This window comes from Pseudophryne corroboree, chromosome 4 (genome assembly GCF_028390025.1).
Source record: "Pseudophryne corroboree isolate aPseCor3 chromosome 4, aPseCor3.hap2, whole genome shotgun sequence".
NCBI lineage: Eukaryota > Metazoa > Chordata > Amphibia > Anura > Myobatrachidae > Pseudophryne > Pseudophryne corroboree.
Genome location: NC_086447.1, coordinates 579,535,967 through 579,558,342, shown reverse-complemented (window position 1 = coordinate 579,558,342; position 22,376 = coordinate 579,535,967). Strand labels below are relative to the sequence as shown.

General features: G+C 43.8%; 1 protein-coding gene across 5 annotated transcripts in view; it reads right to left on the bottom strand.

Moving 5' to 3' along the window:
• Positions 1-429: 429 nt before the first annotated feature.
• SASH1 (SAM and SH3 domain containing 1) overlaps positions 430-22,376 on the bottom strand; it is a 329,209-nt gene continuing 307,262 nt past the window's right edge. For all 5 annotated transcript variants that reach the window (XM_063917499.1, XM_063917500.1, XM_063917501.1 and 2 more), the window contains 3 exons: positions 10,229-11,181; positions 8,939-9,070; positions 430-1,064 (listed from right to left, as the gene is read on the bottom strand). In XM_063917499.1, the coding sequence (XP_063773569.1) occupies positions 804-1,064; positions 8,939-9,070; positions 10,229-11,181 (1,346 nt within the window). In that variant the 3' untranslated portion in view covers positions 430-803. The remainder of the gene's footprint in view (positions 1,065-8,938; positions 9,071-10,228; positions 11,182-22,376) is intronic.

The following is a 22,376-nucleotide window of genomic DNA, read 5'->3' as shown; positions in this document are numbered from 1 at the left end:
CACAATTTTCTCTCTCTCCAAGCTTTGATAAATACCGCCCCCAAAATAATAATTCTTGTTTGGGAAATGCTGCATTTTATATTGTTTTGATTTGTATCATGCACTTCAATTCATGTCTTGTAAATTATTCGAATACAGTGGTATTCCCCTGCCTATAATAATGAAACTGTTACATTGTGAGACATTCTTGAATTGATGCTGAAATGTTTCTCTAGGTGGCATGAGCAACATACCCACCTACTTATGCATGTCTTATAGGTTTTTTTTATGGAATGGTGGTCATAACATGTGAAAACATGCGGTATTCCGCAACACTTATTTTTACAACGGCACGGCAATAGGACCAGAAACATTATTTGAAAATATATTTAAGGCAAAATAAGCTTGTTACTTTAGTTAAGCCACAAAAAATGACTCCGTTCCCATTACTATGAAAAAGCATGATTGTATTAGTTATGTTAAAAAACAAACATTTAAATTCACTGTAATACTTTGGCCTACTGTAGGTAAATGTTCTTGTGCCGATACTACCGAAATAAAAGCAAAGATACCATAAAACACTTCTCAATATCCATAGTCTACAGGTCTGGTAGTCACAGAAAACTTCACCTTACAATGCACAATTATTTGAGTCAACCAATAATATGCAATCTTCCAAAAGTTCTGCCTTGTGTCATCGGTATTTAAGAAATTAACATGTCAGGTCAGTTAGAGATTATGGAATCCATGTTCTTCTGCTCATTGGGCACTGGCTGCAAAATGTAACAGTGGAAGCAGGTCTCCCATTACAGTAGGTCCATAGTTTAAAAAGCCTCTGGAATTATGGTCTTTATAAGTCTTGCTGCACCAAGGAGCTTGTTTATATGTCCTTCTTCCTTTATTCCAGCTGCATGTAAGTGAGTCTGTGAGAGAGCAGGCACATTACTCAGTGTGGTGAAGCCGGCATCCATTAGAGGATGGGTATACATAGGGAGTCCAATTGATATAAGCCAATCTGAAATGGATGAAATGTGTCTGGGAGAAATCGGCTTCCTGCAGATTTCTGTAAGTCCTCCACTTGGGATCTATAAAATAATAATATATAGAGATAATACACAGAGCCAGAACTTAAGGTGTTATATAATATAGGTGTTACTGTTAGATGGTTATTAGGCATTCAAAATGTAATTCATTTCTTTATTTCTACAGCACACAGGAGCATAGCCAAGTGATTTCCTAACAAATATAGGATTAGCTCAAATACATTTAGCACTAATAAGGTACTGAGAAGAACCTTATTTGATAAGAATTATATTTTTCAAAATGAAAACATTTACAGTATATTGAACCTCTCCTGTGGTACCTCTTGTCAGCCACCTTATTTCTCTCACACGTGTTCCAAACACTACTTTCTAAGGCCTTATAGTGTTACTAGTTACTAGCCAGTCAAAATGATGGAACTATGGTCGCCAATCCCGGGATCGGGTTCGGCGGGACCCTGGGATTTAGGGCCAAAAACGGCCAGGATTCAATCCCGGGATTGGAAGGTCCAATCCCGGGGATTGAGGGATCAGCATTGAGCAACCACAGGATGCTCAGACGCTGCCCGGCTTCCTCCTTCCGGCTCCACCGGCGCAGCATGAAGTCACGCTGTGCCGTCAGCCGTGCACTGAGGGAGTGCAGGAAGAGATCCCTACCCGCCCGCCCGTGGTATACGGTTAGTAATGTGTGCGTGGCGGGTGGGGCAAGGGGGCGGCCACACACTTAAAAGCCAATCCCGGGTATCCCAGGAATCCTGGGATTGGCCATTTTTCAATCCTGGTACCCGGGAATTGAAAAAATAGCCCTGGATTGACTTCCCTAGATGGAACAACATAATAGTAATGTCAACACCAGCACCTGTGGAGCCAGTGGCGTAACTACTGCCCCCGCAGCCCTCGCGGTGGCTTGGGGGCGAGGGGCTGCGGGGGCGCCACTGATTTACAGCAGACTGACATGCGGACGAGCGTCCGCATGTCAGTCTGCGGTCTCCTTCCCTCCGCCGCTTGTTGGAGGGACACGGAGGGCACAGCGCGCCTCCCTGTGTCCCTCCTGCATCATCTCCGGCGGCCGCGGGTCTAATAGGGGGAAGTGCCGTCCGTGAGCTCTAATTGGCTCACGAACCGGCACTTCCCCCTATTAGACCCGCGGCCGCCGGAGATGATGCAGCAGGAGGGACACAGGAGAGGCGAGCTGTGCCCTCCGTGTCCCTCCAAAAAGCAGCAGCAGCGGCGCGGGGGGGGATATTTGGCATTGGGGCATATATGGCACTGGGGCATATATGGCACTGGGGGGGGGAATATCTGGCACTGGGGGCATATATGGCACTGGGGGGGAATATCTGGCACTGGGGGAATATCTGGCACTGGGGGGGGGAATATCTGGCACTGGGGGCATATATGGCACTGGGGGGGAATATCTGGCACTGGGGGGGGAATATCTGGCACTGGGGGCATATATGGCACTGGGGGGGAATATCTGGCACTGGGGGGGGGGAATATCTGGCACTGGGGGCATATATGGCACTGGGGGGGAATATCTGGCACTGTGGGCATATATGGCACTGGGGGGGAATATCTGGCACTGGGGGGGAATATCTGGCACTGGGGGCATATGTGGCACTGGGGGGGTATATGTGTACCTGGCACATGGAGGGGGGGGGGGGCTATATTTGGCACTGGGGCATGTGAGTACCTGGCACCGTGGGGGAATATCTGGCACTGGGGACATATGTGGCACTGGGAGCACAGCCCTAGCAACAAGGACTACCTCCTAGCAATGAGCATGACACCCAGTACATGAAACACCTGGCAACGAGCATGACACCCAGTGCATGAAACACCTGGCAACGAGCATGACACCCAGTGCATGAAACCCCTGGCAACGAGCATGACACCCTGAGCATGAAAACCCCTGGCACCGTGCATGGAACCAAGAGCATGAAACCCCTGGCAACGAGCATGACACCCAGTGCATGAAACCCCTGACAACGAGCAGGTAATTGAAAAGTAATTAGAAGCCTTACTGTAGGACTTAATGTGTAATGGGCATTACGGTGTGTGGCATAATGTATCACGGACATTGCGGTGTGTGTCATAATATGTCACAGGCATTACGGTGTATGGTATACTATATCGCGGGCATTGTGATATGTGGTATAATGTCTCAGGGTCATTGCAGTGTGTGGCATAATGTATCACGGACATTGCGGTGTGTGTCATAATGTGTCAGGCATTACGGTGTGTGGTATACTATATCACGGGCATTGTGGTATGTGGTATAATGTATCAGGGTCATTGCAGTGTGGCATAATACATAACTGGCATTGCGGTGTGTGGCATAGGGTATAACGGGCAGGGCATTGCGGTATGTGTCACAGGCATTACGGTGTATGGTATACTATATCACGGGCATTGTGGTATAATGTCTCAAGGTCATTGCAGTGTGTGGCATAATGTGTCACAGGCATTGTATGTGCTATAATGTATCGGGCATTGCAGTGTGTGGCATAATGTATCACGGACATTGCGGTGTGTGTCATAATGTGTCACAGACATTGTATGTGCTATAATGTATCAGGGGCATTGCAGTGTGTAGCATAATGTATAACGGGCATTGCGATTCCTGTCATAATGTGTCACAGGCATTACGGTGTGTGGCATAATGTGTCACAGGCATTACGGTGTGTGGCATAATGTGTCGGGGGCATTACAGTGTGTGCATATTGTGTCATGTGCATTATTGTGTGCGGCATAATGTCTAAGGGCCATTGCAGTATGTGGCATAATGTATACTGGGCATTACTATAAGGAGGAAAAATGACAAATAATGTAAGGGGCATGAATCAGGATTATTTTTCTTTCCTGTGGTGGCCAACGTATGGGCGTGCAGGTTGCAAAACTGGGGTATAAGGTAGTCTTTTCCTGCAATGCCACGCCCCTTTATGCGAAACCATGCCCATTCCAACGAAACCACACCCCTTTTTTGCCCCGCGCGCATATTTATCCCTTTCTTGCTCCCAATTATGGAGCATGAGGGGGGGGGGCGCCGAAGAATTTTTTGGCTTGGGGGAGAAAAATTTCTAGTTACGCCACTGTGTGGAGCAGCACTTCAATCAATCCATCGGGCACCATCTAGTGGCTGCCGAAGTGCAAAACACTTGAATTCCCCCCAGAAAGGTGAGGAGCAGTGTTAGCCTTTTATTATATAGGATTATGTATATCTATTTCTCCATCAGGCGTTAACCGATATGATACCTAAATTTGAAATCTTATCGCACAAGCAGTCCCCGTGAAGGTTGGCAGAGAACACATACACTCAATCATTCATACGATGGTTAACAAAGCAGTAACAGTCTTTTTAGATAACCAGTAGAAGGAGATATTGTATAAATTATTCAATATCCAGTCAAGATGAAGATCATTTTTACTTATACTTAATTCATGAACAGAAAATAATTAAAGTTCAAATAGAACAAAAGACAGTGAAAGCATTTATAGTTTTGTGTCCCAGCAGTCCCGTCTTCCTATGAGCTGAGCCCAATTGATCTAATATTTATACTAATACTAATTTATACTAATCTTATCAGATGATGTCATCAGGATTCATCTGTATATCCAATGGAAATTAACCTTGATATAATGCATGAATGTCTATGCATGTGTCTTACTTCACTTGGCATATGTACACGTGGTCCTCTTTTTACCATTTTTTTAATTACAATATAACTAAATCGTTATTACACAAAAAAACTAGAAAGGCATAATGTAGGACTGAGCAAACAGACCCTTTTGGCAACAATAGCACAACTGCAATCAACCAACCTCAAGTACAGTAGTTTGCTAGTGGCAACTATAATCAGTGCATGTCCCTGACCACCTGCAAACAGTACAACTTTATGCATCTATTTGCTGCTTGGTTAGAATTCACAATTAGAGATGTGTCCTCTTACATCTTTGCTCTATGCGCTATAAGTCGCCTTACACATAACGCGTGAGTGCCGTGTGACTCGTTAGCACCGAGCGCCTTTTTGTGGGGGGGTTTCTGTGAAAATACGTCTTAGACACAATGGCCCTCATTCCGAGTTGATCGGTCGCAAGGCGAATTTAGCAGAGTTACACACGCTAAGCCGCCGCCTACTGGGAGTGAATCTTAGCTTCTTAAAATTGCGACCGATGTATTCGCAATATTGCGATTACTAACTACTTAGCAGTTTCAGAGTAGCTCCAGACTTACTCTGCCTGTGCGATCAGTTCAGTGCTTGTCGTTCCTGGTTGACGTCACAAACACACCCAGCGTTCGCCCAGGCACTCCCACCGTTTCTCCGGCCACTCCTGCGTTTTTTCCGGAAACGGTAGCGTTTTCAGCCACACGCCCCTGAAACGCCGTGTTTCCGCCCAGTAACACCCATTTCCTGTCAATCACATTACGATCGCCGGAGCGAAGAAAAAGCCGTGAGTAAAAATACTTTCTTCATAGTAAAGTTACTTGGCGCAGTCGCAGTGCGAACTTTGCGCATGCGTACTAAGCGGATTTTCACTGCGATGCGATGAAAAAGAACGAGCGAACAACTCGGAATGAGGGCCAATGTAATGCAATATGATGCACGAGCAACAGATATGCAGAATGCCTATATTCTGTGTGTTACTGCGACTGTATTTGCATACAAAACGCTTCAGTGTGTTTTCCTGAAAAACACTGTAATGTGGCATTTTGGATGCAGATACAGCCGCAATTACACACAGAATATAGACATGCTGCATATCCTTTTAAACAGCAGATGCTGCTCGTGCATCCTATTGCATTAAATTGCATCTAAGATGCATTTCCTGGAAAAATTTTTACAAAAAAGACGTTCAATGCTACCGAGTTACGGTAGGGCACATCTGTATGTGAGCATCCTTTTACAGTACTCAGCCTACCTTAAATCCCCACTTCTCTCTCTCATCCCACCTCTCCAGGTGCATCCTAACTACATAGATAGGGTGTAGTATGACTGGCCAGCTGTTGGGATCCAGTCATCCAGCATACCGGTGCCGGGATCCCGACCGCCGGAATGCTGGCAGCCTGGGTGAGCACAAAATAGCCCCTTGCTAATAGCTATTTATTTTCCCTCCAGGGGTGTCGTGGACACCCCAAGAGGGAGAATAGTTGTCGGCATCCCAGCGGTCGGGATTCCAGCAACAGCATACTGAGCGCCGGGATCCCGACAGCGAGTATATCGAGTGCCACCCTCATTTAGATAGAAGAAAAGATCTGTGCCAAATTAAAAGTTGACCAAAGTTTAGGAGCGTACAGCTATGAACTAAGGAACTTCAACAAATAAAGTTCTATAAAGCAAATTTATGTAGAAAGATTGGTAGTTCCAGTGCTTCTGCAACCGTTAATTCATAGTGTTTTCTATGTACCGAGAAAGTATAGAAATGTACCCGTATAGAAAGTATAGAAAGGTGGTCGCAGTTTGCAACTTTGTCTTCTGGAATTCCAGCTGTTGCAGTCCTCAATAGGTATATGGAATACAGTGGAAGAAAAACATTGTGCTCTCTGTTGTAAAGGATGAACCCACCAAATAAGGATTTATTGGTCTATACTCACCCTTTGTCAGACATATGTTTGCTTTGGACATAAATTTGGAAACCCAATGTGCTTTGGTGTCTTTATTAAGAGTAGGGATACTCTCTCGATTGTAGGAGGAGCATTGCTTACTGTGACTGCTATAGAGTACTCCCTTGATTAATAAGTTTTGTATCAATCAGTAAAAAAGTTATTAATAATTAGATGTAAGTTTTATGCCATGTAAGAAAAAACTTTAAATTGCTTGATAAAAGAGGAAATTAACAAATATAAAACAATTGTTATAGATAATAAAAAGTACATATAATAATTGAAAAAATATAAAATTTTTCGAAGTAATAGGAATAAAATAACTTTACAATTTAGGTGCAATGGGTATCGCAAATCACTGTCTACCTCCTCAGGCAAGTCGCTGCTGTTAATTTCATGGTCAATGTTTTTATATGGCATATATATATATATATACATACATACACACACACACACACACACACACACACTATGCCCTCTTGCTATATACTGTATGTGTATATACGAGTATTATAGATATGTGTGGACGCAGTTGCAGCCATGACTGCTTCTTTTGCTGCAGTGTGACTGTGGCTTTATGCTAATGCTGCTACCAATGGGGCTCCTACTGAGACGCCCACAGGCTGCATCACAAATCCCCTCTGTGCATACAAGGATGCACCATTGGACACTAGAGCAGTCCTTTGGAGGACAGGAATTTCCTTCAGAACATTGCGGTTGATGCCAATGCAACTGCTTCTTTGGCCACGAGACACCCACATCTGACAAGCTACCCGCATGGAATGCCCATCAAAATAGCTTCTTTCTGCGTCCACTGGTGGCCCCAGCAAAGCAGCTCCCACTGCCAGCAGGCAGTAACAGTGAGGAGCGGAAGGGCAGAGAGAAGCAGGCAGGCTGACTGAGGATCACAGTACAGGAGGCACTGTAAACAAACCTATATATAATGTTACTTCCTACATAATAATGATAGAATTATGTAGGATTTATTTTGTATAGTAGGTGGGGAGTTTACAGACTGCCTTACATTACAATGTAAGTATATTGTAATATACATCATGATCATGATATTGCATTATACACCATGATTCATTTACCAATTATTAGTACATCAACTCAGGATGATGGTTGATTGACCAGTTATTTTGTTAGTTATTGTGCCCAGATACTTGTAATCTACTTGTAGTATAAGGCAGTCCTGTCCACTCCCCACCTATCACACAAAAAAAAATCCTAGTGTATTTAAAAAATGAACAAAAAAAAAGGTGGTGGTGGATTTCAACCAGTATCTTGCCTAGGGCCTCATGAGGTCTAAATCTGGCTCTGCAGTAAGGTGGCATTGGCCACACCCTTACAGCACTGGCCATAGGCTCCTCCACTTCTCATAATAGGCCCTTAATAATTTTTAGCCGCAGGAACATGTGGCCCTTACTTAGTCAGGCATGGTCAGCAGTAGTCACAGAGGATCTTTTGAATGGGTACTGTAGCTTATCCCTTCGCAATGGGCTATTATTCTAAAAGCTACCAGCAGGGGGGTGGTGCATGGGTCTGTGGAAGGTGGAGCTAATCCTTTGATCCAAATCACTCACAAATGAAAGTGAGCAGATAATGTCTGAACACCTGTGCCTCCAAATGGGCAGTTAGGTGGTTAGAAGTGGTATTTAAGCAATAGTGAATGGTTATTTAGTTTAAGAATAAAGCTGTGTACACACCAATAAAATCCCCGTCCCGGTCTCCCGATTATCAGGTTAATGGCCTATGATTCTATAGGTGTGCAGTGCAGGAGTGTTTGCCAATAAATGACTTATAACGCTCCTGCAATGGCCAGGACTGGGAGGTCACATCTTGTGTGCAGCACAGCCGACCTCCTGAACCCTACAGAGGAGCCACTTACCTCCCTGCTGCTCCTGCAGCCTCACAAGGGGTCATGTACCGCTCAGCTGACCAGGAGCATTTAACTTGACCAGCCAAGGATCGGGTATGTGTACACCCAACTTATGGAAGCAGGATATCAGGGGTATAGTGTACATGTTTGATGTTAATTACATGCTCTTCCATTCATATGATTGTCATGCAGTAGTGCCAGATACTGATGCAAGTGTTACAGGTATGGAGTGGAGGAACATCTGGTGGAAGATCTGGTTCAACATGGCATTAATAATAGGGATAAAAGTCAGATATAAAAAAAATTACAGGGACGATTCTCTAAAATCTGGGACTTTGGAGATTTGGGACACATTTCCTATTATTGCAAAGCATCACTCATGAACATCTATGTACACTTTTTCACAATGGGAAAAGTAATGTTAAGGAGACTTACAGCCATGCGATGCTGTTTTCTCAAATGTCTAACGCGAATCTGATCCATGCAAGCTGCCATGTCTTTTTCCAGCAGGCTTAAATCTTCAGCATATCGTTCAACCAAGGCTTCTGGAATACCACAGCGGCCATGCTGCAACAAGAGAAAACCTTGAACAACACTGATTGCTTATGGATGTTCAGCAGTAAAGTAGTAACTGCAGTAAGAAAGCTGTAAGTCACATTTACATATAGAGTTTAGCACAGTCATTAAAATCAGCTTTATTTGCACATAAGTGTCTGATGATTACAAAGCACATTTTACTGTTATACCGCTTTCAGACCGCAATTGCCGGGATTTGTATATGAGTGCGATCTGGCTGAGACCCCTTTCAGATTGGCAGTCTGAAAAGATGGTTGGTGATATCACCGCGTCATGGGGGTCATTCCGACCCGTTCGCACGCAGCGGTTTGTCGCTGCGGTGCGAACGGGTCTGGAATGCGCATGCGCGGCGGCCGCAGTGCGCGACGTTGCCTGGCGACAGGGGTCGCTGAGTTACGTTGCTTCCTACGAAGGAAGCGGTCGCAGAGCCGGCCGCAAAGAAGATTGACAGAAAGAAGGCGTTCCTGGGCGGATCCGGACCGTTGAAGACCGTTTTCGGGGAGTGGTGATGAAAACGCAGGCATATCCAGCAGAACGGAGGGCGGATGTCTGACGTCAAAGCCGGACCCAGCATCGCTGAGATCGTCGCACAGGGTAAGTATGTCTAGTCTACTTTTGCTTGAAATTTTTTATTAGCTTTGCAGGGCTGCACAAGAGTTACTTGGAATGATCACCCATGTGCAGAGGCACACGGAACATGTGTTTCCACAAAAAAAACAGGTGCAATGGTTTAGTACTATTTATGTGATGTCAGAAAGAAGTTGTGCTTACTTTTGCAGATCATAAAGTAATCCTGAGTTGTTAAACTTGCACTAGATCTTAAAAGCTAATAGAGGATTGCTTGATACATTATTTTTCACAGTTATACCGATATAAAACAAGCTACATTTTTAAAAACAACTGTTTGATACTGGTATTTCACAATAAATATTAGACTAGGACAGTATTTAGAAAAAATGCTGGAAATAGGATCACATAGAAATGTTTAACATCTATGCTGCTTCCACCCAGTTTGCATATATAGTGAGTATAGCCAGGACCCCGATATATGCAGAGAGAGAAAAAAAGCACCAAATTAAAAGATTTTGCTGCTTTTAAACATTTACAGTAACAGTAATTGTATGCAAACTATTTTGGAACCAATATTACCTTATCTGAATATGGCTCCTCTGTAAGGTCTATCTCTTCAGCCTGTAACTTGTTTTCTATCAATATTTCTTGATCCATCCCCCTGGCACAAGCAACTTTCCGTGCTGACACAGGACCCAGTTTTACAGCATGATGTGGAACACTTAGAGTTTCTGGGGGATTGGGCAACCAAGGTGGTCGGGAAGCAATATGGGCAATGCATTCTTGTGTAGCAAGTAAAGGGCAATCATTTGGACCCAACTGCCCATGATTTCTAACTGGAAGAGGAGATTCTTCTATATATGAACCAGTAGCACTGAGAGGAGGGTGGAATAGCCCATTTGCAAGTCTTTCTCTGCATTTTTTGGCTGGGACTGGGGGTGGCTGTGAAGGGAGTTTTGCTGGTACCCTGGGTTCTCCAGAATATACAGGTGTCTTGCCCAAAGATACGTGCGAAGTGCCAGTTGAGCTGTAAATACCAGTGTCTTTCTTGTGGCTCTGTAAATGAGATGTTCTTGTGCTTTGAGCTGGATCAGCAGTTTTGCCCTTAGCAATTGCATCCAGATTACAAGATATCCTGTCATGTATATTTCCAGCTTTCTCCTCAATAAATCCATCAGCCGATTCTTGACTTTCATCTGGTGGAAAGACTATTATGTTTTTGCTAATGCCATGAATTTCATTTCCTTCTTGTTGAATGTTGTCCATTGAGTGTGACCTTGGCCAGATCTTAAGAGATTTGCTCCCATCAAGCTCACAACTTGCACAAACTCCAACAGGCAAACTTCGTCGGTTCTTTTTAGACCCAGTAAGACTCACAGACTTTGTACAAGTAGCATAAATAGGATTCTGCCCAACCTGTTCACTAGCTCCATGTGTGACTTCTCTGATCACCTTCTGGTTCAAGCTTGGATAGTCAATGAGCTGGTTTGAAGACAACTCTGGAGATATTGGAGATGTCAGTCGACTTTTGCCTAAAGATTTAAAAACAAAAAACATATTACAGTACCCAGCATTTAACTTTAATTAAAAATAAAGTAATAATGTAGATCAGCGGGATGTGCCAATATTTTATTTTAATTTGCAAAACACTCATTTCCATTTTCACACTAATAGTAGAGAATAGCAATTTCACAATTTCTTAGGGGTAGATTTACTAAAGCTTCTAAAAATGAAAAGTGGTAATGTTGCCCGTAGCAACCAGATTCTAGCTACCATTTCTATATTGCATCCTAGAAAATGACAGACAGCATCTGATTTGTTGCTATGGGTGACACCACCACTTTACATTTATAGAAGCTTTAGCAAATCTACCCCCAGTTCACGAGGGAGAATAGTTGTCGGTATGCCGGGTGTTGGGATTCCGGTGCCGGTATACTGAGCGCCAGGATTCCAACAGCCAGCATACTGAGTACCACCCCATCTGCTGTACTGCAGACGGGAGGTATTCACAATGCTGACACCGGAATCACGACAGGCGGTGAAATGCCGCCACCGCCTTTTCTCCCTCTGTGGGTGCCCACGACGCCCAGAGGGAGAACATAACCTGTGGCAATCGCAGCGAACCACCTTGCCCTCCGCATGGTGAACGCAGCGAGCCTGCAAGGGGATTTCTAGCACTCTGCCAGCATACTGCCTGCCGGGACGCCACTGTCGGAATCTTGACAACAGGCATCCTAGCCACTAGTAAATAGTATGTATTCCCTGCAGACAGATTAAGCATAGAAATACTATAATGAGTGTGTGGCAGAGAACCATAAAGTAGCTCTAATTGGCCAGTAAGTTTCAGAAACGGGAAAACACAACATGGCAGACTCAGCTACACAGTCTTTATAAAGTCATGTTTATACTGGAATCATGATCATATGGAAAAAAATATTGAGGTGAAAAGCTATGTAATGAGCAGGTTAGTAACTTGCATTAAAGGAATATAAGATGAGTGTCTGGTAACTGCTGCTGCTGTACCTGGGTATGGCAGTGTAATTTGTATTTCTCACTGGTCCATAGATAACTGCTGTGTGCTAACTTATTGCTGTTCTTACACATTAAACATCTGTAGCCAGGAAAAGGAAAATAACATTTACTTTGGTTTAAACATTTCCTTTTGTAAAACCTGTGTTGCCCATTCTGCAGAAGTGTACATATTGCTAACGCACTAGGGCTGATTCAATTAGATGCAACTTGGGGGAACATTGCTTATCTCGGGTTAAAACCCACGGACATCACCTTTATGCTTTTCAATTCAAAATCCGCTTTATGGTAACATGGGTCTCACTGAGAGTTAATGGGAGATTTTAGTTTGCAGCTCAGACTAGTTGAAAAGTACAGAAAAAAAATGTAAATGGGGTTTAAAAAAAAAAAAAAAACAACAGGAAACCACTCCCAATGAATAATAATGTATTCAGAGGATTTATGGGCAATAGATGTAATAAAAGAGAAAAATGGGTTAAATGATGTAGGACATGTACAGTATTCTCATAGGAGAGAGGTTTTTGAATTTGCAGATGGGAGTTACAAGGTTTTTTGTTTTTTTTTTACAATTTTATACAAACCTGTAGAAGTATATACAGTACACACTATTACTATAGCTATATTTTAACATACCCCAAAATACCCTAGACACTTGTTTGCTGAAATACACTTGCTGCCTCTCATTTCCCATCATTTATAAATGTTTTTTTAAAAATCAACCATTTGTCGCCATTTAACTGCCTCCAATACTTTGCTTATGGGCACTACCAGCTGTCTGGTGATATCTTGTTTTACACTTTTTGGGGGGGTTTAGGATGATTTCCTAAACCCCCAAAAAACACTGCATAGGTCACGCACACAAAATTACCATGCGACATCAGCAACGTCCCACTTCTAACTGAACTGCAATTGGGAGCCCGCTTCACGAAAATATCCTGAAAAATGTGCATAACGAACCTGCAAGCACAGGACCCTGAACCTGCAGCTAATTAAATCGGCCCCAGTGAATAGGTGGGGTGAACAAAGTTTCAGGATTTCAGTTTAATATGGAAGGCTCAAATAGCAATTTGATAGGATGCGGTCTCAGGAAGACGTGCTTGCCCACATTCTAAAAATGTTTAATTGGACATGTTATTGCTAGGAAGGACACTATGGGGAATAGTTATCACAATCCAGATTGCAATATTTTTCAAGCAAATTCGCATTGTGAAAATATTTTCACTGAATTTGCTGTTTCCCTTGCCAGGAGACGGGCTTTGAAAAAAAGAGTGTCCTGCCAAAGAGCTGGAATCGGTGAGATAGCGTTACACTATCACACTGCCTCCTGGTTCAGGTTCTCAGCTCATGAGTTACCAGGGACCAACAGAGAGGGAGTCGGAGGATTCCTCTCCGTAAAAAAATACATATTGATGTTTGAAAAAATAAAGAACAGTAGTTAAAAATCATTTGTTAACAGCGGTGGCTCCTACCCTTTTTGGGTAAGGGGGCTGCCGCCTGCTACCCATGATGGAGAGGAGAGAGCAGGCCCCGGCTAGCAGGGTCCTGGTGCCTGTGCAATGGAGCTGACAGGAGACCATCACATGCACACAAGCAGCAGCTTGAGTACACATGTGCAAACCCCCAGCTTCTATGGACTGCATCGGCTACTGCCCACAGAAGCCGGCTAGGGCTGACGATCTGGCCGGGAGTGGCTTCCTACAGGAAACCAGCTCTCTGCCAATCGCAGCCCAGTATGGTAGTCCCAGAGGGAGTAAACAACTCCCAATGGGAATGACTGTCCTGCGGATGACTGGCAGGTAGAACTTCCAATAGGAAGTCACTGCCAGTCACAGTGCAGCCACTGAGCCAGTGCAGTTACACAACTGGCTCAGCCGAGCTCACTGAAGTGGCAGATTTTACCGAGGGGGGGTGTCTGCAGCCCATAGGTAAAATCCACCACTGTTTGTTAAATAAATATTTTAAAAAATGATTGGGCTTTGATATGCTGTACAATACCTGAACTCATCCCCCCTCCCCCCATTGTACATTGTTCTCATCTTTATATATGCTGAGCTAATGCTTTATTTAAATAAAGAGTTTAAATAAAAAAAATGTAATACTCATTTGTGGTTTATTTTGTTTCAATTATTATTTGTTGTAGTTTAAAATAAGTTTAAGTTTTATTTAATAAAAGCTGTGATAGCCTTAAGGTGGGTACACACTAGGTGATGTGCTCAGTGAGCAACATTGCCTAGTATTTACCCTCCTGGGCTGGGCCGCTCGACAGCAGGCATACACACTGTGCAATATCACTAATCATATCGCACAGATATAGTAAACTATATCACTCGGGAGGAGGAAAATGAGCTATATAGTTCAATATATCGCTAAGTGTGTACCCACCTTTACACCAGAACTACATAATGAGATAAATGGAAGGCTATGCATGTAGGAGCACAACTGTGCAAGCAGCTTATACCACAGATGTACAGTAAATAGTATGGGGTAAATCTATAATGGAGAAAGATCCAGCCATACTGTAGCAATAACATGCAATGGTCCTGTATACAGGGGCAACAGAATAATATAACATATTACATTGGGCATACAAAAATCTTTCAGGCACCAAATCACAAAAATGTATATCCTGAAACTGGAGAGTGCTGAAAAGTGCCACAACATTAATATGAAGAATAAAAGTTCTCAGGTATAAGCAAACACTGCCTGAGTTAGGGTTAGTTACACAAAAGAAGAAAGGAGTGGGGAGGGGGGGGCTGAGGGTTTGCCTCTGGATGGTTTTTAAGGGTGGCAGGTTGAACATGATTGTGGACTGATCTATTGTTCAACCTAAATATGTCACTGTTAAAACTATTTTCATTACTTCCTGTCCGCTATATACTGCCATGTCCTTTATTAGAAAGGGGCAGACAACATCTTTATAAGGGGAAGTCAGCTTTCATGCATCTCAAATGCAAATCACTGGTCATCAAAGACAAGACACAAATATGACTCCTGTTACTTGTCTAAGATCAGGCCTTATGTATCCGCACAGATAGTACAACATAAAACTAGATCAAACCATCACTGTTCTTCTCTAGGACTGTTCTCTACAAAAGATATCATCTCTTTACAAGAGACTTTTAAGTGAAAGACATTCTTCTTTCATCTTCAGAACGAAAGACGATGAAAAAAACAGTTTTTGCTGAAAGCACCTTTTAAGGACAAGAAGTGTTTTATGCATCTTTGATATGGGCATGCATTTAATTAAACTTTAAAAGCCATTTCAAAAAGATCCAATGTAATTTTAATTTTTTCACTACAAAGAGCAGAAAAGTTTGTTAGACTAAAGTTTGGAAAAGTGGCAGAAATACTGTAGCATAAGCATTAGAGCCAGTGTTTGAGCTTGTGTTGTGGATATACTAACATTCTGAATGATAACACAACGGTTATTTACTTCATACCAGAAAATCTGTTCTAGCCAATCAGAACAAAACTTAATACAGCAGTTAATGTGGAAGGCAATATCAATCAAGCAAAGCATTCCGTTTTATTTACAGTATGGCAAGAATACATGTTAAGGGGTGTACACACGGTGAGATTTATCCTTGCAATTTTGACTATATAGTCAAAATCGCAAGGAAAGTTAGTTCACTGTGATAGGCAGTTAGCAATACCGATGCGCGGTCTTGCGGGGTTGGTATTGCAAGGAAAGATATAATGTGCAGGCAAGTCAATCTTGACTATATAATGTACTATCTAGTACAAAGTATAGTCAAAATCGAGCAGTCAAAATTGAAGGTACAGATAGTCAAAATCTGTGCTTCTGGGCTCTGATGAAGTTCAAGGGAAATTGCATGGTCAAAATCGGAGATAGTCAATATCTCACCGTGTGTATGCACCTTTAGACCCTATGAGATCTATTCAGTTGGTGTTGGATCTGAAGGAGAGGATTCGACACTGCACTATTCAATTACCGGTCATTTCCAACAGGTTTAGCCCATTTTCGACAATGCCGATCCGACTTTTTTTAAGGTTGAATCGGCATTGTCGAAAACGGGGCAAAAACCTGTCGAAAATGGACGCAAATTCAACAGAAAACGTGGATCCACGGCTAATCCGCCGATCCACGTGTTTTCCGACAAGTTGGAAAAACGGCAACTTATTTGAATAGGTCGAATTCAGATTCGACCGAAAAAAGTCGGACAGTGCCTTCTTTCCGACTTGACAGCAATTCCGACTTTAATTAAATAGGCCCCTATATTGTTTATGGATATGCTTATTAATAAAAGAGACAGCAGCAAGCAAGGCTGATCATTTGATGGCCGCCCCAAAGGTTTATTAAATGTAAATAAAACAATGTTGGCCTGTTTTAGGGCTTCATGGCCTCCAGGTATGGGAAACGGTCTACAGCAATAAATGGCACGTTAAGAAGTAATAAGGACACAAGTATCAATTGTAGTGCTATAGCTCAATCCCCAGCATTAGATTGAAGCAAGAAATTGTTCAGCACATTATTTGCAGCATGTTATGCAATAAGTTTAATTTGGTCTGTCCATCAACTTTGCCCACTCTTTTATGCCAGTTGTCCATTCTATTTCAGACACCAAACCTTTTATTGAAACAGTTATTTGTTCAATGAAAACAGGGAGCGTTAGGTCGGGTTCCAAGTTGCATTTTACTTGGGTGGAATATGCAAATAAAGTACTCCAGAGTAACACCATTTAACATGGGTCTCAGAGAATGGCACACCCTTTGTCACATAGATCATGAGCCTTGTTTAAAGCTGCACTACCATATTTCTCTTATGTCCTAGGGGATACTGGGAATCCATTTAGTACCATGGGGTATAGACTGGTCCACTAGGAGCCATGGGCACTATAGAAGTTTGATTGTGTGCTGGCTCCTCCCTCTATGCCCCTCCTACCAGACTCAATTTAGAAAATGTGCCCGGAGGAGGCGGCCACGTCTCTAGAAGCTCCTGAAGAGTTTTCTACATTTATTTTTAAAGTTTGTTATTTTCAGGTAGGACTGGATGGTACCAGCCTGCCTGCTTCGTGGGACTTAGGTGGTGGTGGTGGGGAAGAAGGGCCCAACCCCACTAAGGGTTAATTGCCCCGTTCCCCAATGAAAGGATGCTAGCTCCTGAGGGAACCATTTGCAAGTGCCACCACGGCGAGTGTACATTCCCGCAGCACGCCACCACCCCTAACAGAGCCAGAAGAATGAAGAGCGGTGAGTACTAAGCCGGCGTCCCGGTTTGCGGGTTGCCGGCCATTATGGCGACATGAGGGTATGGAGACACACGGCTTCTACACGGGGCGGACTGAGTCTCCTGACTAAGTACACTGTAATGTACACAGTACCCAAACTGGCACTACAGCCATAAAAGGGGAATGTCTCCATTTTATGCACTCAGACACATCATCCACTTTAAAGAAGAGCGGGAAGAGGGGCGGGGCTTCACTATGAGTAGATCCAGCAGCTTACAAGCGCCATTTTCCCTATTGCAGCTGACACAGATGCTGACTGACAGGGACGCACAGCTCCTCCGGAAAGCCTCCAGTTTAGCTCAGCGGTACCAGGGGGTTATAGCTGGGGGGAGCGATTTACTAGTGTACTAAGGGGGCCATTCCGACCCAATCGCTCGCTGCAGTTTATCGCAGCGCAGCGATCGGGTCGGAACTGCGCATGTGCCGGAGTGCGCCGGCTGGATGGCCAAAGGCCGTCGTTCCCTAGCGATCGCCTCTGCCTGATTGACAGGCAGAGGCAGTTGCTGGGCGGCACGGCGGTGTTTGGCCGCCATCCTCTCAACCAGACTACTCCTGTATCATGGGAGGATTCTGAACCTGCCAAAATCTCACCAAGAACCAACACATGGGCTTCAGTTCCTGGGAATGATACTGGACACAGAGTCTCAGAAAGTATTTCTTCCCTTGGAAAAGGCAATGGAAATCCAGTCGATGGTTCGGGCCGTCTTGAAACTGACCCGAATCTCAGTGCATCTCTGTATACGCCTTCTGGGGAAAATGGTGGCTTCTTACGAAGCAATTCAGTACGGAAGGTTTCATGTCAGGCCCTTCCAGCTGGATCTGTTGGACAAGTGGTCCGGATTGCATCTTCACATGCACCAGAGGATTCGTCTGTCACCAAAAGCCAGGATCTCCCTCCTGTGGTGGCTACAGACTTCTCCCGTAGTCGAGGGTCGAAGGTTCGGGATTCAGAATTGGATTCTGCTAACCACAGATGCAAGCCTCAGAGATTGGGCAGCAGTCACCCAGGGGGTGCAATTTCAGGGAAAATGGTCATGTCAGGAAATCATCCTTCCAATAAACATCCTGGAACTCAGGGCTATCTACAACGCCCTTCTGCAGGCCTCATCTCTTCTTCAGAATCAGGCCATTCAGGTCTAGTCGGACAATGTGACGGCTGTAACGTACATAAACCGACAGGGCGGAATGAAAAACAGAGCTGCAATGTCAGAGGTGTCAAGAATTCTCCTCTGGGCAGAAAAACACACCATGGCATTGTCGGCAATCTTCATTCCGGGAGTAGACAACTGGGAAGCAGACTTCCTCAGCAGACAAGATCTGCGCCCCGGGGAATGGGGCCTCCACCCGGAGATGTTCCGGTGGTTGACACGTCGGTGGGGATATCCACAAATCGACATGATGGCCTCTCGACTCAACAAGAAGCTAAAGCGGTTTTGTTCCAGGTCGAGGGACCCACAGGCAGTGGCGGTAGACGCCCTGACAACTCCGTGGGTCTACAAGCTGGTGTACTTGTTTCCTCCCATTCCTCTGATCCCAAAAATTCTAAAAATTCTAAAAAGGGAAAAGGTTTAAGCAATCCTCATTGCTCCGGACTGGCCACGAAGGGCCTGGTATGTGGATCTTCTCGAAATGCTGATCGAAGATCCGTGGCCTCTGCGAGAAGATCTTCTGCAACAGAGCCCGTTTATCTATCAAGACTGGCTGGCTGATTCTAACCAGGAAAGGGATTCCTGACAAGGTCATCCCAACTATGATCCAAGCCAGAAAGCGGGTAACGTCTAAACATTACCATTGTATCTGGAATAAATATGTCTCTTGGTGTGAGAGCAGACAATATTCTATGGTGTAATTTCATCTCGGACGTTTCCTGCTTTTTCTGCAGTCGGGAGTGGACGTGGGCCTACGCCTAGGTTCCATAAAAGTTCAGATTTGGGCCTTGTCTATTTTCTTTCAGAAACAATTGGCTTCTCTCCCTGAAGGTCCAGACGTTCTTGAAGCGTGTTCTGCACATCCAACCTCCCTTTGTGCCTCCCACGGCACCTTGGTATCTCAATTTGGTGCTGCAGTTCCTCCAATCGGACTGGTTTGAGCCGTTACAGGAGGCAGACGTAAATTATCTTACGTGGAAGACCGTCACACTGTTGCCCTTGGCTTCAGCAAGACATGTGTCGGAGCTGGGGGCGTTGTCTCAAGATCCCCTAGTTAATTTTCCATGAGGACAGAGCTGAACTCAGGACTCGTCAGCAGTTTCTTCCTAAGGTGGTGTCTGCGTTTCACATCAACCAACCTATTGTGGTTCCGGCTGTTACGGACGCCTCGGCTACTTTAAAGTCTTTGGATGTCATGAGGGCTTTGAAGGTCTATGTGAAGAGCTCGTCATAGAAAATCGGACTCGCTGTTCTTTCTTTATGATCCCAATAAAATTGGGTGTCCTGCTTCAAAGCAGTCCATTTCGCGCTGGATCAGGCTCACTATCCAGCATGCTTATTCCACGGCACGTTTGCAGATTCCGAAATCTGTTCAAGCCCACTCTACTAGGTCGGTGGGTTACTCTTGGGCGGCTGCCCGGGGTGTGTCAGCTTTACAGCTCTGCCGAGCAGCTACTTGGTCGGGTTCGAACACGATTGCTAAGTTTTACAAGTTCGATACTTTGGCCTCTGAGGACCTTCAGTTTGGTCAATCAGTTCTGCAGGAACCTCAGGACTCTCCCACCCGCTTTGAGAGCTTTGGTACTTCCCCATGGTACTAAATGTATTCCCAGTATCCCTTAGGACATAAGAGAAAATAGGATTTTAATTACCTACCGGTAAATCCTTTTCTCGTAGTCCGTAGGGGATACTGGGTGTCCGCCTGATGCTTTGTTCTTCCTGCGCTGTTACTTGGTTAAGTAATTTTGTTTGGTTCAGCTGTTGCTGTCCCTGTTTGCAAGTTTGGTTAGCATGGCTTTCCTCTTGTTCTGGTTGTGCTGGTTCGAATTCTCACCACTTTGCTTTTCTATATTCTTCTCTCAAAGTATGTCCGTATCCTTGGGCACAGTTTCCTAGACTAAGTCTGGTAGGAGGGGCATAGAGGGAGGTGCCAGCACGCACAATCAAACTTCTATAGTGCCCATGGCTCCTAGTGGACCCGTCTATACCCCATGGTACTAAATGGATTCCCAGTATCCCCTATGGACTACGAGAAAAGGATTTACCGGTAGGTAATTAAAATCCTATTTTTCTACACATCCAAACTGCTATAACCAGAGCCTTGGGGCTACTTCAGGCTGCTGCTTTTCCAAGCACACTCACAGTCCTACTAAACGCCCTGGCTGAAAATCCAGGAAATAGAGGCATGAGTAGGAAGACCAAACTGCAGTCAAGACACTGTCCTCCCATTCATACTCTTAGGGTCATTCTAAAGTGGTAAGAGGAGTTGATCTGCTGGTTCTGCACTAGTAGAAATGGCAGCATGAAGCAGGGTCAAAGTTCTGGCTAGGGGAGAGATATGTAACGTGTAGATGACATGTCAGGATAGGTTTCCACAGCAGTTATAAACCTAAAAACAACATGAAAGGACAGACCAAAACAACACACCTATTTTATACTGTTACCCAGAAATTAGCGTTTATTTTTTTCAAATATATAGTTAATGGAATGGAGATTCGCTTTGTGCTCAAGCCTTTAAAATGTTGCAGCAAGTCTCCATCTTTAATCTACTGTACGTACTTATATAAACCTAATTGGTGGCAGTTTACTTGTCATCGCTTCCTGTTGCAAATAAATTATGGCAACAACAGCATGCAGCATTACAGCAAGAAACTATCATAATGTTTGATAGATTAGACAATCAAGCATGTACATAGGGACAGAATGTTATACAAAAAACATAATACTCAACATAAAATGATGTGCATGATAAGTAATGAAATATGCAGATAGAAATGTAGTATGTTAGGAACAATGAGTTAAGACATGGCCAATGCAAAAAAGCAAGTAGACAAGCAATACACAACCAGGCCTTTTTATTACATTTTATAGAATGTATTTGAACATTGATTCTTCATCTGAAATGAAAAATAAGCCTCCTGTGTCTTTACTTACATACCATAGGTCTTAATTACAGCGTTAAAAAAGTTCTACAATGTATAATTTACTCATCTTGATTGGCCATAATATTAGATGTTGGTCTACCCTGTACATAAAGAAAATTACAAATAAATTTACATTAAAATAAAACTAAAAACATATACGAACAGTAAAAAAAAAACTAAAAGCCCATATGTAAGAGTCTATGAGTTGCAGGAACCAGCAATCATGATTCTGGTGGTTTAGCCCATAACCGACCTGGTTTTGGCCTTGTTGCTGCATTAAATAATACAGACTACTTTGCACCGTTCTTCGACTTGCAGGTTACTACATACTGTATAGGCCCATGTATGAAGCTTCTATTTGCAAATATAAAAGCGATATACTGATGGCTCAGAAAGAAAATCTTCACAGACTGAAAGCCGCAATACAGCATGCTATATACAAAGGGTATCAGAACTGTAATAAAGGAGATACTGTAAGGTCCTGTACATGGAAATGTTTGTTCTCAAAGCCAAGTACACACACTCTACAGCAGACAGTCTAAAGGTAATGCACACGCTCGCTTTTTGGCAAGTTTGCATTGCCTGTAGCCCCAATGCTCAGTAAAAGACAGTATAGTCCTATGGAAACTAAGAACATACACTATGCTGCGAGCAAGCTTGGATAACATAATTAGAACACTATGGGGTACATTTACTAAGCTGTGATAAGAGCGGAGAAGTGAGCCAGTGGAGAAGTTGCTCCATCAACTAATCAGCAGCTCTGTATAATTTTATAGTATGCAAATTATAGATGTTACTTCAGTGCTGATTGGTTGCCATGGGCACTTCTCCACTGGCTCACTTTTCCGCTCCTATCACTGCTTAGTAAATGCCCCCC